The following is a 15,564-nucleotide window of genomic DNA, read 5'->3' on the forward strand; positions in this document are numbered from 1 at the left end:
CCACATGAAGAACCCTCAGAAGCTTCACCAGGGGTGGAAAACCCATGGAGAACCCTCAGGAGAAGGAGATCCCTCAGGAGAAGCTTCACCAGGGGTGGAAACCACATGAAGAACCCTCAGAAGCTTCACCAGGGCTGGAAAACCCATGGAGAACCCTCAGAAGCTTCACCAGGGGTGGAAAACCAGTGGAGAACCCTCAGGAGAAGCTTCACCAGGAGTGGAAAACCCATGGAGAACCCTCAGATGCTTCACCAGGAGTATAAAACCCATGGAGAACCCTCAGAAGCTTCACCAGGGGTGGAAAACTCATGGAGAACCCTCAGGAGAAGGAGAACCCTCAGGAGAAGCTTCACCAGGGGTGGAAAACCAGTGGAGAACCCTCAGATGCTTCACCAGGGGTGGAAACCACATGGAGAACCCTGAGAAGCTTCACCACAGGTGGAAACCACGTGAAGAACCCTCAGAAGCTTCACCAGGGGTGGAAAACCCATGGACAACGCTGAGGAGAAGGAGAACCCTCAGGAGAAGCTTCACCAGGGGTGGAAAACCCATAGAGAACCCTCAGATGCTTCACCAAGGGTGCAAAACCCATGGAGAACCCTCAGGTGCTTCACCAGGGGTGGAAAACCGATGGAGAACCCTCAGGAGAAGCTTCACCAGGGGTAGAAAACCCATGGAGAACCCTCAGGAGAAGGAGAACCCTCAGGAGAAGGTTCACCAGGGTTGGAAAACCCATGGAGAACCCTCAGATGCTTCACCAGGGGTGGAAAACCCATGGAGAACCCTCAGGAGAAGGAGAACCCTCAGGAGAAGCTTCACCAGGGGTGGAAAACCCACGAAGAACCCTCAGGAGAAGCTACACCAGGGGTGGAAAACCCATGGAGAACCCTCAGAAGAAGGAGAACCCTCAGAAGTTTCACCAGGGGTGGAAAACCCATGGAGAACCCTCAGGAGAAGGAGAACCCTCAGGAGAAGGTTCACCAGGGTTGGAAAACCCATGGAGAACCCTCAGATGCTTCACCAGGGGTAGAAAACCCATGGAGAACCCTCAGGAGAAGCTTCACCAGGGGTGGAAACCACGTGAAGAACCCTCAGGAGAAGGTTTTTCACCCATAAACCCTTCCCACCCCACCAGCTATGGGATCCCTGAGTCCTCCCAGCTTCTTCCCCAGTAATCCCAGTATACCTTGGACTCGATCCCAATCTTCATGATGGTTCCCAGGATGGTGAGGACATCACTGATGACCAGGAGGATGTACCAGCCGTTGAGGAACTCCATCCGATCCGAGAGGGAGACGCTCCGGTTGTAGCGGCGACTGAAGAACCGGCTGAACTCCTACAGGTGGAGGAAAGGGGGTTGGGGAGGTGACCCCCACCCTCTTCATCTGGTTGGGTTCTTCTAGAGGAGGAACCTTCTGGAAAGGTGGTGGTGGTCCCCCAAACTCACGTGCTGGAGCATCAGGCCCCGGATGATGGAGCGAGCGCAGAGGATGAAGGACAAGGAGCAGATGAGGATGACGATGACGTCGAAGAACAGCCGGAAGGAGTTGTCACCTGGAGGACATGGTGGTGGTTGAGGGGTAGGGGGGGACATGGTGGTGGTGGTGACAGGGTGGTGGGGGGACAGGTGGGTTTAGATTGGGGACACACAGGTGTTTGTGGAGATTGTGGGGTGCTGGGGTGGTCAGAAGGTCCTGAGGGGACTTCAGTGTGTCCTCATGTCCCCAAGGGGTGGCATCCTGGTCCCCAATGGTGCTCAGCAGGTCCTGAGGTGACCCAACTGTGTCCCCATGTCCCCAAGGGGTGGCATCCTGGTCCCCAGAGCTTCTCAGCAGCCCCTGAGGTGACCCAAACTCATCTCCACACCCCTTGAGGTGACCCAAACGTGTCCCCATGTCCCCAAGGAATGACATCCTGGTCCCTCAGCACCCCTTGAGGTGACCCAACTGTGTCCCCATGTCCCCAAGGGATGACATCCTGGTCCCTCAGCACCCCCTGAGGGGACCCCAATGTGTCCCCATGTCCCCAAGGGATGTCACCCTGGTCCCCAATGGTCCCTCAGCACCCCCTGAGGTGACCCAAACTCATCTTCACACCCCCTGAGGTGGCCCAACTGTGTCTCCATGTCCCCAGGGGATGACATCCTGGTCCCTCAGCACCCCCTGAGGGGACCCCAATGTGTCCCCATGTCCCCAAGGGATGTCACCCTTGTCCCCAGAGCTTCTCAGCACCACCTGAGGTGACCCAAATGTGTCCCCACATCCCCTGAGGTGACCCAATTGTGTCCCCATGTCCCCAAGGGATGTCACCCTGGTCCCCAGAGCTTCTCAGCACCACCTGAGGTGACCCAAATGTGTCCCCACACCCCCTGAGGTGACCCAATTGTGTCCCCATGTCCCCAAGGGATGTCACCCTGGTCCCCAGTGGTCCCTCAGCACCCCCTGAGGTGACCCAAACTCATCTCCACACCCCTTGAGGTGACCCAAACGTGTCCCCATGTCCCCAGGGGATGACATCCTGGTCCCTCAGCACCCCTTGAGGGGACCCAACTGTGTCCCCATGTCCCCAAGGGCTGTCACCCTGGTCCCCAGAGATTCTCAGCCCCCTGAGGTGACCCAAACCCTTCCCCACACCCTTTGAGGTGACCCCAAAGTGTCCTCATGTCCTCAAGGGATGTCACCCTGGTCCCCAGAGCTTCTCAGCCCTCTGAGGTGACCCAAACCCTTCCCCACATCCTTTGAGGTGACCCCAATGTGTCCCCATGTCCCCAAGGGATGTCATCCTGGTCCCCAGAGCTTCTCAGCCCTCTGAGGTGACCCAAACTCATCCCCAGGTGCCACCACCCTTCTCCCCCATCTCACGGACCAGACGAGTAGAACCAACCAGGAGTCCCCCAAAAATCCTTCCCCAGATCTTCTCCAGAACCTCCCCAGAACCTCCCAGAACCCCCCAGAACCCCCCAGAACCTCCCAGAACCCCCCAGAACCTTCCAGAAGCCCCTTCCCACCTCGACCAAAGACACTGGGATCTTTACACTCCTTGATGTCCGCTCGGTTCTCCAGGTGGATCTTCACCCTCCCGCTGTGGGCTTTGTTATCAAAGGTGATCTGGGGGGTCCACCACAAGAAAAAAGGGGGGTGGTGGGGACCCCAAAAATCGAGGTGGGGACCTCAAAAATCAAGGGGAGGGGTCCCTGTTGTCCCATCCCATGGGTGGGCTGGAGAAGACTCACGGTGATGGTGAAGGTGTAGCAGTCAGGGATCTCGTTGTTGATGATGGTTTGGATGTTGATGGCCTTCAGCTTGAACTGGATGGTGACGTTGATCAGCCTGGGGGGGGGTGAAATGAGGCTCATTAGGCTCCTCCCTAATTAGGGAGGGTAATTAGGGTGGTTCATTAGGGAGGGGAACACCCACCACCCCTTGGGATCTGGTGGTGCCTCTTGGTGTCCTTCATCCGACACTTGGGTTTCCTCAAGGGGTTTGTGGGGATGAGTTGGGGTCACCTCAAGGGGTGCTGAGGGACCAGGATGCCACCCCTTGGGGACATGGGGACACATTTGGGGTCTCCTCAGGGTGCTGAGAAGTTCTGGGGACCTGGGTGACATCCCTTAGGGACATGGGGACACATTGGGGTCACCTCAGGGTGCTGAGCTCTGGGGACCAGGATGCCACCCCTTAGGGACATGGGGACACACTGGGGTCCTCTCAGGGGATGTGGACCTATTTGGGTCCCCTCAGGGTGCTGAGAAGCCCTGGGGACAGGTCCACCACCCCTTGGGGACATGGGGACACACTGGGGTCACCTCAGTGGGTGTGGGGATGAGTTTGGGTCCTCTCAGGGTGCTCAGAAGCCCTGGGGTCAGGGCCACCACCCCTTGGGGACATGGGGACACACTGGGATCCTCTCAGGGGGTGTGGACCTATTTGGGCTCCCTCAGGGTGCTGAGCAGCTCTGGGGTCAGGGTGCCACCCCTTGGGGACATGGGGACACATTTGGGGTCCTCTCAGGGTGCTGAGAAGCTCTGGGGACCAGGGTGACATCCCTTAGGGACATGGGGACACATTGGGGTCACCTCAGGGGGTGAGGGGATGAGTTTGGGTCCCATCAAGGGGTGCTGAGGGACCAGGACATTGTCCCTTGGGGACATGGGGACACATTTGGGGTCACCTCAGGGTGCTGAGAAGTTCTGCGGACCAGGATGCCACCCCTTGGGGACATGGGGACACATTGGGGTCCCCTCAGGGGGTGAGGGGACAAGTTTGGGTCCTCTCAGGGTGCTGAGAAGCTCTGGGGTCAGGGCCACCACCCCTTGGGGACACGGGGGCACATTTGGGGTCACCTCAGGGTGCTGAGTAGTTCTGGGGACCAGGGTGACATCCCTTAGGGACATGGGGACACATTGGGGTCACCTCAGGGGGTGTAGGGACACATTTGGGGTCTCCTCAGGGTGCTGAGGGACCAGGACATTGTCCCTTGGGGACATGGGGACACATTGGGGTCCCCTCAAGGGGTGCTGAGGGACCAGGATGCCACCCCTTGGGGACATGGGGACACATTTGGGGTCACCTCAGGGGGTGAGGGGATGAGTCTGGGTCCTCTCAGGGTGCTGAGAAGCCCTGGGGTCAGGGCCACCACCCCTTGGGGACATGGGGACACACTGGGGTCCCCTCAGTGGGTGCTGAGGGACCAGGACACTGTCCCATGGGGACATGGGGACACATTGGGGTCCCCTCAGGGGGTGAGGGGACAAGTTTGGGTCCTCTCAGGGTGCTGAGAAGCCCTGGGGTCAGGGCCACCACCCCTTGGGGACATGGGGACACATTGGGGTCACCTCAGGGGGTGCTGAGGGACCAGGACACTGTCCCTTGAGGACATGGGGACACATTGGGGTCCCCTCAGGGTGGGGTGTGGCCGGGTTGGGGTGCCCTGGGGACAGGGTGGGGTTACTTGTGGAACTTGAGGGTGAAGTTCCTGTAGCTCCGGTCCAGCTCGGGGGTGAGGAGGTGTTGGGGGTCTTCAGGGTCCACAGCCACACAGTCTAAAAGGGGGGGGAGAAGGGACCTTCAGACCTCCCACCACCCACCCACCCACCCCCAGGGGTCTTCTCCAGGTCAAAGGGGTGAGGAACAACCACCCCGAGGGTCAAATCGTGGGGGTGGGGGGAAGGAACCAGCCCTGGGGGGCTCCAGAACCCACCTGAGATGATGGGATGGAGGAACCTGGGGCCTGGGGGTCTCCAGAACCCACCCCTGATGATGGGCTGGAGGAACCTTGACCCTGGGGGTCTCCAGAACCCACCTGAGATGATGGGATGGAGCAACCTGGACCCTGAGGGGTCAGCAGAACCCACCCCTGATGATGGGATGGAGGAACCTTGACCCTGGGGGTCTCCAGAACCCACCTGTGATGATGGGATGGAGCAACCTTGACCCTGGGGGTCTCCAGAACCCACCTGTGATGATGGGATGGAGCAACCTTGACCCTGGGGGTCTCCAGAACCCACCCCTGATGACGGGATGGAGGAACCTCGACCCTGGGGGTCTCCAGAACCCACCTGAGATGATGGGATGGAGGAACCTGGGGGTCTCCAGAACCCACCTGACATGATGGGATGGAGCAACCTCGACCCTGGGGGTCTGCAGAACCCACCTGAGATGATGGGATGGAGGAACCTTGAAGGAACCTCGACCCTGGTGATCTCCAGAACCCACCTGAGATAATGGGATGGAGCAACCTTGACCCTGGGGGTCTCCAGAACCCTCCTGAGATGATGGGATGGAGCAACCTCGACCCTGGGGGTCTCCAGAACCCACCCCTGACCACGTGATGGAGGAACCTTGACCCTGGGGGTCTCCAGAACCCACCTGAGATGATGGGATGGAGCAACCTTGACCCTGGGGGTCTCCAAAACCCACCTGAGATGATGGGATGGAGGAACCTTGAAGGAACCTCGACCCTGGGGGTCTCCAGAACCCTCCTGACATGATGGGATGGAGCAACCTTGACCCTGGGGGTCTCCAGAACCCACCTGAGATAGTGGGCTGGAGGAACCTTGAAGGAACCTCGACCCTGGGGGTCTCCAGAACCCACCTGAGATGATGGGATGGAGCAACCTGGGGGTCTCCAGAACCCACCTGAGATGATGGGATGGAGGAACCTGGGCCCTGGGGGGCTGCAGAACCCACCCCTGATGATGGGCTGGAGGAACCTGGGGGTCTCCAGAACCCACCTGAGATGATGGGATGGAGGGACCTTGAAGGAACCTCGACCCTGGGGGTCTCCAGAACCCACCTGAGATGATGGGATGGAGCAACCTTGACCCTGGGAGTCTTCAGAACCCACCCCTTATGATGGGGTGGAGGAACCTTGAAGGAACCTCGACCCTGGGGGTCTCCAGAACCCTCCTGAGATGATGGGATGGAGCAACCTCGACCCTGGGGGTCTCCAGAACCCACCCCTGACCATGTGATGGAGCAACCTTGACCCTGGGGGTCTCCAGGACCCACCCCTGACCATGTGATGGAGGAACCTTGACCCTGGGGGTCTCCAGAACCCACCTGAGATGATGGGATGGAGCAACCTGGACCCTGAGGGGTCTCCAGAACCCACCTGAGATGATGGGATGGAGGAACCTTGACCCTGGGGGTCTCCAGAACCCACCTGAGATGATGGGATGGAGCAACCTGGACCCTGAGGGGTCTTCAGAACCCACCTGAGATGATGGGATGGAGCAACCTGGACCCTGAGGGGTCTCCAGAACCCACCCCTGACCATGTGATGGAGGAACCTTGACCCTGGGGGTCTCCAGAACCCACCCCTGACCATGTGATGGAGGAACCTTGACCCTGGGGGTCTCCAGAACCCACCCCTGACCATGTGATGGAGGAACCTTGACCCTGGGGGTCTCCAGGACCCACCTGTGACGATCTTGGGGTCGATGTTGAAGGTGTCGTTGGCCGGGTCGATGCGGCCCTTGCGGAAGTACCGCTGGCACAGTGCCAGCCCCGTCCGGTTGGCCGCGCCCTCCTCGCGCGCGTACGCGTAGCGCCCGATGCTCTCCTGAGGCACCGCCAGGTACTGGGGGACAGGGGGGGCTTGGGTGGCACCTCTGGGGGCTTCAGACATCTCTGGGGTTCCCCACCAGCCACCTCTGGGGTCCCTCAGCCACCTCCATGTCCCACCACCCACCTCCACATCCCCACCACCCATCCCCATGGTGCCCCCAACCACCTCCACGTCCCCACCACCCACCTCCAAGGTCCTTCAACCATCCCCATGGTCCCCACCACCCCATCTCCAAGGTCCCCAACCACCTCCAAGGTCCCTCCACCCATCCCCATGGTCCCCCCAACCACCTCCATGTCCCCACCACCCACCTACACGACCCCTCCACCCACCTCCATGGTCCCTCAACCATCCCCAAGGTCCCCTCAACCACCCCTGTGGTCTCCACCACCCATCCCCATGGTCCCCTCAACCACCTCCACGTCACCACCACCCACCTCCACATCTCCCCAACCATCTCCAAGGTCCCCACCACCCATCTCCAAGGTCCCCCCAACCACCTCCACGTCCCCTCAACCACCCCCATGGTCCCCACCACCCATCCCCAAGGTCCCCTCAACCACCTCCAAGGTCCCCTCAATCACCTCCAAGGTCCCCCCAACCACCTCCACGTCCCCACCACCCATCTCCATGGTCCCCTCAACCACCTCCAAGGTCCCCTCAACCACCTCCACGACCCCACCACCCATCTCCAAGGTCCCACCAACCACCCATCTCCAAGGTCCCCCCAACCACCTCCACGACCCCACCACCCACCTCCATGGTCCCTCAACCATCCCCATGGTCCCCTCAACCACCTCCACGTCCCCTCATCCACCTCCACGTCCCCTCAACCACCTCCACGACCCCTCAACCACCCCCATGGTCCCCACCACCCATCTCCATGGTCCTCAACCACCTCCACATCCCCTCCACCCACCTCCATGTCCCCTCAACCACCCCCATGGTCCCCTCAACCACCTCCATGTCCCCACCACCCATCCCCATGGTCCCCTCAACCATCCCCATGGTCCCCACCACCACCTCCACGGTCCCCCAACCACCTCCACATCCCCACCACCCACCTCCAAGGTCCCCTCAACCACCTCCACGACCCCACCACACATCCCCATGGTCCCTCAACTACCTCCACGTCTCCAACACCCATCTCCAAGGTCCCCAACCACCTCCACAATCCCTCAACCATCCCCATGGTCTCCTCCACCACCTCCACGGTCCCCCAACCACCTCCACATCTTCTCCACCCACCTCCAAGGTCCCCAACCACCTCCACATCCCCTCAACCACCTCAAAAGTCCCTCAACCACCCCCATGGTCCCCACCACCCATCCCCATGGTCCCCTCAACCATCCCCATGATCCCCACCACCCATCTCCAAGGTCCCCAACCACCTCCAAGGTCCCCTCCACGTCCCCACCACCCACCTCCAAGGTCCCCAACCACCTCCAAGGTCCCCTCCACGTCCCCACCACCCACCTCCAAGATCCCCAACCACCTCCAAGGTCCCCCCACCCACCTCCACGTGCCCCTCACCCACCCCCACCCCCTCTCCCCACCCTCTCCACGGCGTAGAAGACCCTGTCGTAGAGGTCCCTCTGGGTGTAGACGGCGTAGGTGTCGTCGGCGCCGTCGGCGTAGCCCTTGAGGAAGAGGTGCCTGAAGGCCACCGTGTTCTCCTCCTTGAAGGTCACCACCATCTGGTTGCTCAGCCCAAAGAGGATCAGCTGAGGGGGACAGCCCACCCCCCAAAAAAACAAGGGGGACAACCATCAGGTAAACCCCCCCAGATGTTCCTCAAGGGGTCTCCAGATGTTCCCCTCAGAGGAACCTCCTTCCCCCTCCTAGATGTTCCCCAAGGGGTCTCCAGATGTTCCCCTCAGAGGAACCCCCCTAGATGTTCCTCAAGGAATCTCCAGATGTTCCTCAAGGGGTCTCCAGATGTTCCCCTCAGAAGACCCCCCACTAGATGTTCCTCAAGGGGTCTCCAGATGTTCCCCTCAGAAGACCCCCCACTAGATGTTCCTCAAGGGGTCTCCAGATGTTCCCCTCAGAGGAACCCCCCCAGATGTTCCTCAAGGTGTCTCCAGATGTTCCCCTCAGAGGAACCCCCCCAGATGTTCCTCAAGGGGTCTCCAGATGTTCCTCAAGGGATCTCCAGATGTTCCCCTCAGAGGAACCCCCTTCCCCCCCTAGATGTTCCTCAAGGGGTCTCCAGATGTTCCCCTCAGAGGAACCCGCCCAGATGTTCCTCAAGGGTCTCCAGATGTTCCCCTCAGAAGACCCCCCCAGATGTTCCTCAAGGGGTCTCCAGATGTTCCCCAAGAGGTCTCCAGATGTTCCCCTCAGAAGACCCCCCCCAGATGTTCCTCAAGGGATCTCCAGATGTTCCCCAAGGGGTCTCCAGATGTTCCCCTCAGAGGAACCCACTTCCCCCACCAAGATGTTCCTCAAGAAGTCTCTAGATGTTCCCCTCAGAAGACCCCCCCAGATGTTCCTCAAGGGGTCTCCAGATGTTCCCCAAGAGGTCTCCAGATGTTCCCCTCAGAAGACCCCCCCCAGATGTTCCTCAAGGGGTCTCCAGATGTTCCTCAAGGGGTCTCCAGATGTTCCCCTCAGAGGAACCTCCTTCCCCCCCCCAGATGTTCCCCAAGGGGTCTCCAGATGTTCCCCTCAGAGGAACCCCCCCAGATGTTCCTCAAGGGGTCTCCAGATGTTCCCCTCAGAGGAACCTCCTTCCCCCTCCTAGATGTTCCCCAAGGGGTCTCCAGATGTTCCCCTCAGAGGACCCCCCCCAGATGTTCCTCAAGGGGTCTCCAGATGTTCCTCAAGGGGTCTCCAGATGTTCCCCTCAGAAGACCCCCCCAGATGTTCCTCAAGGGGTCTCCAGATTTCAAGATATCTCCAGATGTTCCCCTCAGAGGAACCCCCTTTTCCCCCCCCAATGTTCCTCAAGGGTCTCCAGATGTTCCCCCCAGAGAACCCCCCCCAGATGTTCAAGGGTCTCCAGATGTTCCCCTCAGAAGACCCCCACATGCTCCTCAAGGGGTCTCCAGATGTTCCTCAAGGGATCTCCAGATGTTCCCCTCAAAGGAACCCCCTTCCCCCCCAGATGTTCCCCAAGGGGTCTCCAGATGTTCCCCTCAGAGAACCCCCCCAGATGTTCCCCAAGGGGTCCCCAGATGCTCCTCAGCTTCACCAGGGGGTCTCCAAACCCCTCCTGGTGAAGGGGACAACGCGGGATGGGTTGTCCCCTGCGTCCTGTTCCCCAGGGTCACCGCTGCCCCGATGCCACCCCCTCCAGTGTCCCCACACCCCTGGGTCACCCCCTCCAGTGTCCCCATGTCCCTCTCCCCAGTGTCCCCATGTCCCAGTGCCCCCAGTACCCTAAGACCAGCCCCCTCCAGTGTCCCCCCCCACCCCACTCCCCCCCCCTCAGTGTCCCCCCCAGGGCCACCACAGCCCCAGGGCCACCCCCTCCAGTGTCCCCATGCCCCAGTGCCCCCAGTACCCTAATGCCACCCCCTCCAGTGTCCCCATATCCCACTCCCCAGTGTCCCCATGCCCCAGTGCCCCCAGCCCCCTAACCCCACCCCCTCCAGTGTCCCCATATCCCACCCCCCAGTGCCCCCCCACCCCAGTACCCCCAGTCCCCTAATGCCACCCCCTCCAGTGCCCCCCCACCCCACTCCCCCCCCCTCAGTGTCCCCCCCAGGGCCACCACAGCCCCAGGGCCACCCCCTCCAGTGCCCCCCCACCCCAGTGCCCCCAGTCCCCTAACCCCACCCCCTCCAGTGCCCCCCCCACCCCACTCCCCCCCCCTCAGTGTCCCCCCCAGGGCCACCACAGCCCCAATGCCACCTCCTCCAGTGTCCCCCCACCCCAGTGCCCCCAGCCCCCTAACCCCACCCCCTCCAGTGTCCCCATATCCCACTCCCCAGTGTCCCCACGCCCCAGTGCCCCCAGTACCCTAAGCCCAGTCCCCTCCAGTGTCCCCCCACCCCACTCCCCCCCCCTTAGTGTCCCCCCCAGGGCCACCACACTCCAGGGCCACCCCCTCCAGTGTCCCCCCACCCCAGTGCCCCCAGTACCCTAAGGCCAGGCCCCTCCAGTGCCCCCCATGTCCCTGGGCCACCCCCCTCAGTGTGTCCCCCAGGGCCACCACAGCCCCAATGCCACCCCCTCAGTGTCCCCACACCCCAGTGCCCCCAGTACCCCAATGCCACCCCCTCCAGTGTCCCCATATCCCAGTGCCACCCTCTCAGTGTCCCCCCCAGGGCCACCACAGCCCCAGGGCCACCCCCCCAGTGCCCCCCCACCCCAGTGCCCCTAGCCCCCTAACCCCACACCCTCCAGTGTCCCCATGTCCCACTCCCCAGTGTCCCCACACCCCAGTGCCCCGGGTACCCTAATGCCACCCCCTCCAGTGTCCCCACATCCCAGTACCACCCCCTCAGTGCCCCCATATCCCAGTGCCCCCAGTACCCTAATGCCACCCCCTCCAGTGTCCCCATGTCCTGATGCCACCCCCCTCAGTGTCCCCACACCCCAGTGCCCCCAGTACCCTAATGCCACCCCCCTCCAGTGTCCCCCCACCCCACTCCCCCCCCCTCAGTGTCCCCCCCAGGGCCACCACAGCCCCAATGCCACCTCCTCCAGTGCCCCCCCACCCCAGTGCCCCCAGTACCCTAACACCACCCCCTCCAGTGTCCCCATATCCCAGTGCCACCCTCTCAGTGTCCCCCCCAGGGCCACCACAGCCCCAATGCCACCCCCACTGGTGTCCCCACACCCCAGTGCCCCCAATACCCTAATGCCACCCCCTCCAGTGCCCCCACAACCCAGGGCCACCCCCCTCAATGCCACCCCCTCCAGTGCCCCCACACTCCAGGGCCACCCCCTCCAGTGTCCCCATGTCCCAGTGCTCCCAGTACCCTAAGACCAGGCCCTCCAGTGTCCCCACACCCCAATGCCACCCCCTCCAGTGTTCCCCCCGTGCCCCCAGTACCCTAATGCCACCCCCTCCAGTGTCCCCACATCCCAGTGCCACCCCCTCAGTGTCCCCCCCAGGGCCACCACAGCCTCAGGGCCACCCCCTCAGTGTCCCCACACCCCAGTGCCCCCAGTCCCCTAACCCCACCCCCTCCAGTGTCCCCATATCCCACTCCCCAGTGCCCCCCCAACCCAGTGCCCCCAGCCCCCTAATGCCACCCCCTCCAGTGTCCCCATATCCCACTCCCCAGTGTCCCCACACCCCAGTGCCCCCAGTACCCTAAGACCAGCCCCCTCCAGTGTCCCCCCACCCCACTCCCCCCCCCTCAGTGTCCCCCCCAGGGCCACCACAGCCCCAGGGCCACCCCCTCCAGTGTCCCCCACTCCAGTGCCCCCAGTACCCCAATGCCACCCCCTCCAGTGTCCCCATATCCCAGTGCCACCCCCTCCAGTGTCCCCACCCCCAGTGCCCCCAGTACCCCAATGCCACCCCCTCCAGTGTCCCCATATCCCAGTGCCACCCCCTCCAGTGTCCCCACCCCCAGTGCCCCCAGTACCCTAAGACCAGGCCCTCCAGTGTCCCCACTCTTCAGGGACACCCCCTCAGTGTCCCCATGTCCCACTCCCCAATATCCCCATGTCCCAGTGCCCCCAGTACCCTAAGGCCAGGCCCCTCCAGTGTCCCCACACCCCAGGGCCACCCCCCTCAGTGCCCCCCCACCCCAGTGCCCCCAGCCCCCTAATGCCACCCCCTCCAGTGTCCCCACACCCCAGTACCCTCAGTCCCCTAATGCCACCCCCTCCAGTGCCCCCATATCCCATTGCCACCCCCTCAGTGTCCCCCCCCAGGCCACCACAGCCCCAATGCCACCCCCTCCAGTGCCCCCATGTCCCAGTGCCACCCTCCTCAGTGTCCCCACACCCCAGTGCCCCCAGTACCCCAATGCCACCCCCTCCAGTGTCCCCACACCCCACTCACCCCCCCTCAGTGTCCCCCCCAGGGCCACCACAGCCCCAATGCCACCCCCTCAGTGCCCCCCCACCCCAGTACCCCCAGTCCCCTAACCCCACCCCCTCCAGTGTCCCCATATCCCACTCCCCAGTGCCCCCCCACCCCAGTGCCCCCAGCCCCCTAATGCCACCCCCTCCAGTGTCCCCCCACCCCACTCACCCCCCCTCAGTGTCCCCCCCAGGGCCACCACAGCCCCAATGCCACCCCCTCCAGTGCCCCCCCACCCCAGTGCCCCCAGCCCCCTAACCCCACCCCCTCCAGTGCCCCCCCCACCCCACTCCCCCCCACTCCACCTGCCCCCCCCCATCCCCACACCCCCCCGCCCCCCCCCCCGCTACCTGCACGGTGACGAGGAGGATCTTGGCCAGCTGCAGCCCCAGCTTGACGGGCCGGCGGCCGCGGGCCCGGTACTTGTCGCAGGGGCTCATGAAGAAATACTTGAGGCGGCGCCGCAGCTCCTCCTCCTCCTCCTCCTCCTCCCGCCGCCCCGTGGCCCCGTACCCGGCCCCGCGGCCCAGCAGCCGCTCGGTTTCTGAAGGGGGAAACGGGCCGGTAACGGGCGGGGAGCGGCGGGGGGAGGAGGAGGGGGGAGAGGCCCCGATTCACCCCCCCCCAGCCTTAGGCCGCTGCTCACCGGAGGCGGCCGCCATTGCGCCTCCACCTCCGGCCGGTGTCACATGACCGGAAGTGAAAGCCGGTAAGGGCGGATGGGCCTATCAGAGCGCAGCACCGGCCTTGCCACCCTCAGTCTGTATCACATGACCGGAAGTGAAGCCGATAAGGGCGGCTGGGCCTATCAGAGCGCAGCCCCGGCCCTACTTCCGCCCTTACCTCCCCGGTCTGTGTCACATGACCGGAAGTGGAGCCTATAAGAGTCTCTGAGCCTATCAGAGCGCAGCACCGGCCCTACTTCCGCCCTTACCTCCCCGCTCTGAGTCACATGACCGGAAGTGAAGCCTATAAGGGGCTCAGGGCCTATCAGAGCCCGCCCATTGAGCTTGGCCCCGCCCACTGAGGGCTCCCCCGCCCATTGGTTGGCCCTGGCCCCGCCCACTGTGTCGCTTCCCCCTTCCCATTGGTCGAGGCGCCTCTCACTCTCCCAAATGGCCCCGCCCCCATCTGACCACCCCCCAGTACCCTCCCAGTCCCTCCAGTATCCCCCAGTCCCCCCACCAGTCCTCCCCAGTACCCCCCAGTACACCCCCCAGTCCCTCCAGAACCCCCTCCCAGTCCCTCCAGTACCCCCCAGTACCCCCCCCAGTCCTCCCCAGTACCCCCAGTCCCCCCTCCAGTCCTTCCAGTACCCCTCCCAATCCCTCCAGTACCCCCCAGTACCCCCCCAGTCCCTCCAGTATGCCCCAGTACCCCCCAGTACACCCCCCAGTCCCTCCAGTACCCCCCAGTATCCCCCACAGTCCCTCCAGTACCCCTCAGTACCCCCCCAATCCCTCCAGTATCCCCCAGTACCCCCACCAGTCCCCCCCAGTACTCCCCCCAGTCCCTCCAGTGTCCCCCAGTACCCCCCCAGTCCTCCCCAGTATCCCCCAGTACTCCCCCCAGTCCCTACAGTACCCCCCAGTCCCCCCTCCAGTCCTTCCAGTACCCTCCAGTCCCACTCCCAGTCTTTCCAGTACCCCCCAGTCCCCCCTCCAGTCCTTTCAGTACCCCCCAGTCCCCTCCCAGTCCCTCCAGTACCCTCCCAGTCCCTCCAGTACCCCCCAGTCCCCTCCCAGTCCCTCCAGTCCCCCCCCCCGTGTGTCCCATGGGAGCGCTGTCCGTGTGTCCGTGTGTCCGCGTGTCCCGTGGCCTCGGGGTCAGAGTCCGGTGGAGCCGCGGCCGCCACCATGATCCTCGGGCTCCTCGCGGCGCTCGTCAGCCTCTGCGGCCAGCCAGGCACAGGTAGGGACACCCCCACCCCCCAACACCCCAACACCCCCCAACACCCCAACACCCAACAACCCAACACCCCAACAACCAACACCCCTCACACCCCAACACCCAACACCCCAACACCCCACCCAACACATCCCCCCACACAACCCAACACCCCCCAACACCCCACACCACCCCAACAACCCCACACACCCCAACACCCCCCAACACCCAAACAAAACAACAACCCAACACCCCAACACTCAACACCCCCCCACAACCCAACACCCCCACACACCCCCCAACACCCCAACACCCCAACACCCAACACCCCAACACACCCCCCAACACCCCCCAACACCCCAACACCCAACACCCAACACCCCAACACACCCCCCAACACCCCCCACACACACCCCAACACCCCAACACCCAACACCCCCCAACACCCCCCCACACACCCCTCATACACCCCAACACCCAACACCCCAACACCCGAACAACCAACACCCCCTCATACACCCCAACACCCCCCAACACCCCAACACCACCCCACAACCCAACACCCCCCCCAACACTCCAACACCCCAACACCCCACACCCAAACACCCCAAAACCCCAAC

General features: G+C 63.0%; 1 protein-coding gene across 1 annotated transcript in view; it reads right to left on the bottom strand.

Moving 5' to 3' along the window:
- Nucleotides 1–13,719, bottom strand: part of MCOLN1 (mucolipin TRP cation channel 1) — a gene marked incomplete at both ends in the record, with an annotated part of 18,462 nt that extends 4,743 nt beyond the window's left edge. Inside the window, 9 exons of the mRNA XM_084281143.1 lie at nt 1,187–1,336; nt 1,448–1,554; nt 3,008–3,107; nt 3,233–3,329; nt 4,951–5,041; nt 6,921–7,080; nt 8,625–8,792; nt 13,408–13,601; nt 13,704–13,719. Coding sequence (XP_084137269.1) covers nt 1,187–1,336; nt 1,448–1,554; nt 3,008–3,107; nt 3,233–3,329; nt 4,951–5,041; nt 6,921–7,080; nt 8,625–8,792; nt 13,408–13,601; nt 13,704–13,719 — 1,083 coding nt within the window. The remainder of the gene's footprint in view (nt 1–1,186; nt 1,337–1,447; nt 1,555–3,007; nt 3,108–3,232; nt 3,330–4,950; nt 5,042–6,920; nt 7,081–8,624; nt 8,793–13,407; nt 13,602–13,703) is intronic.
- Nucleotides 13,720–15,564: the final 1,845 nt, after the last annotated feature.

The sequence above is a fragment of the Gallinula chloropus genome, assembly GCF_964237585.1.
Source record: "Gallinula chloropus genome assembly, contig: HAP1_SCAFFOLD_564, whole genome shotgun sequence".
In the NCBI taxonomy this organism is placed as follows: Eukaryota; Metazoa; Chordata; class Aves; order Gruiformes; family Rallidae; genus Gallinula; species Gallinula chloropus.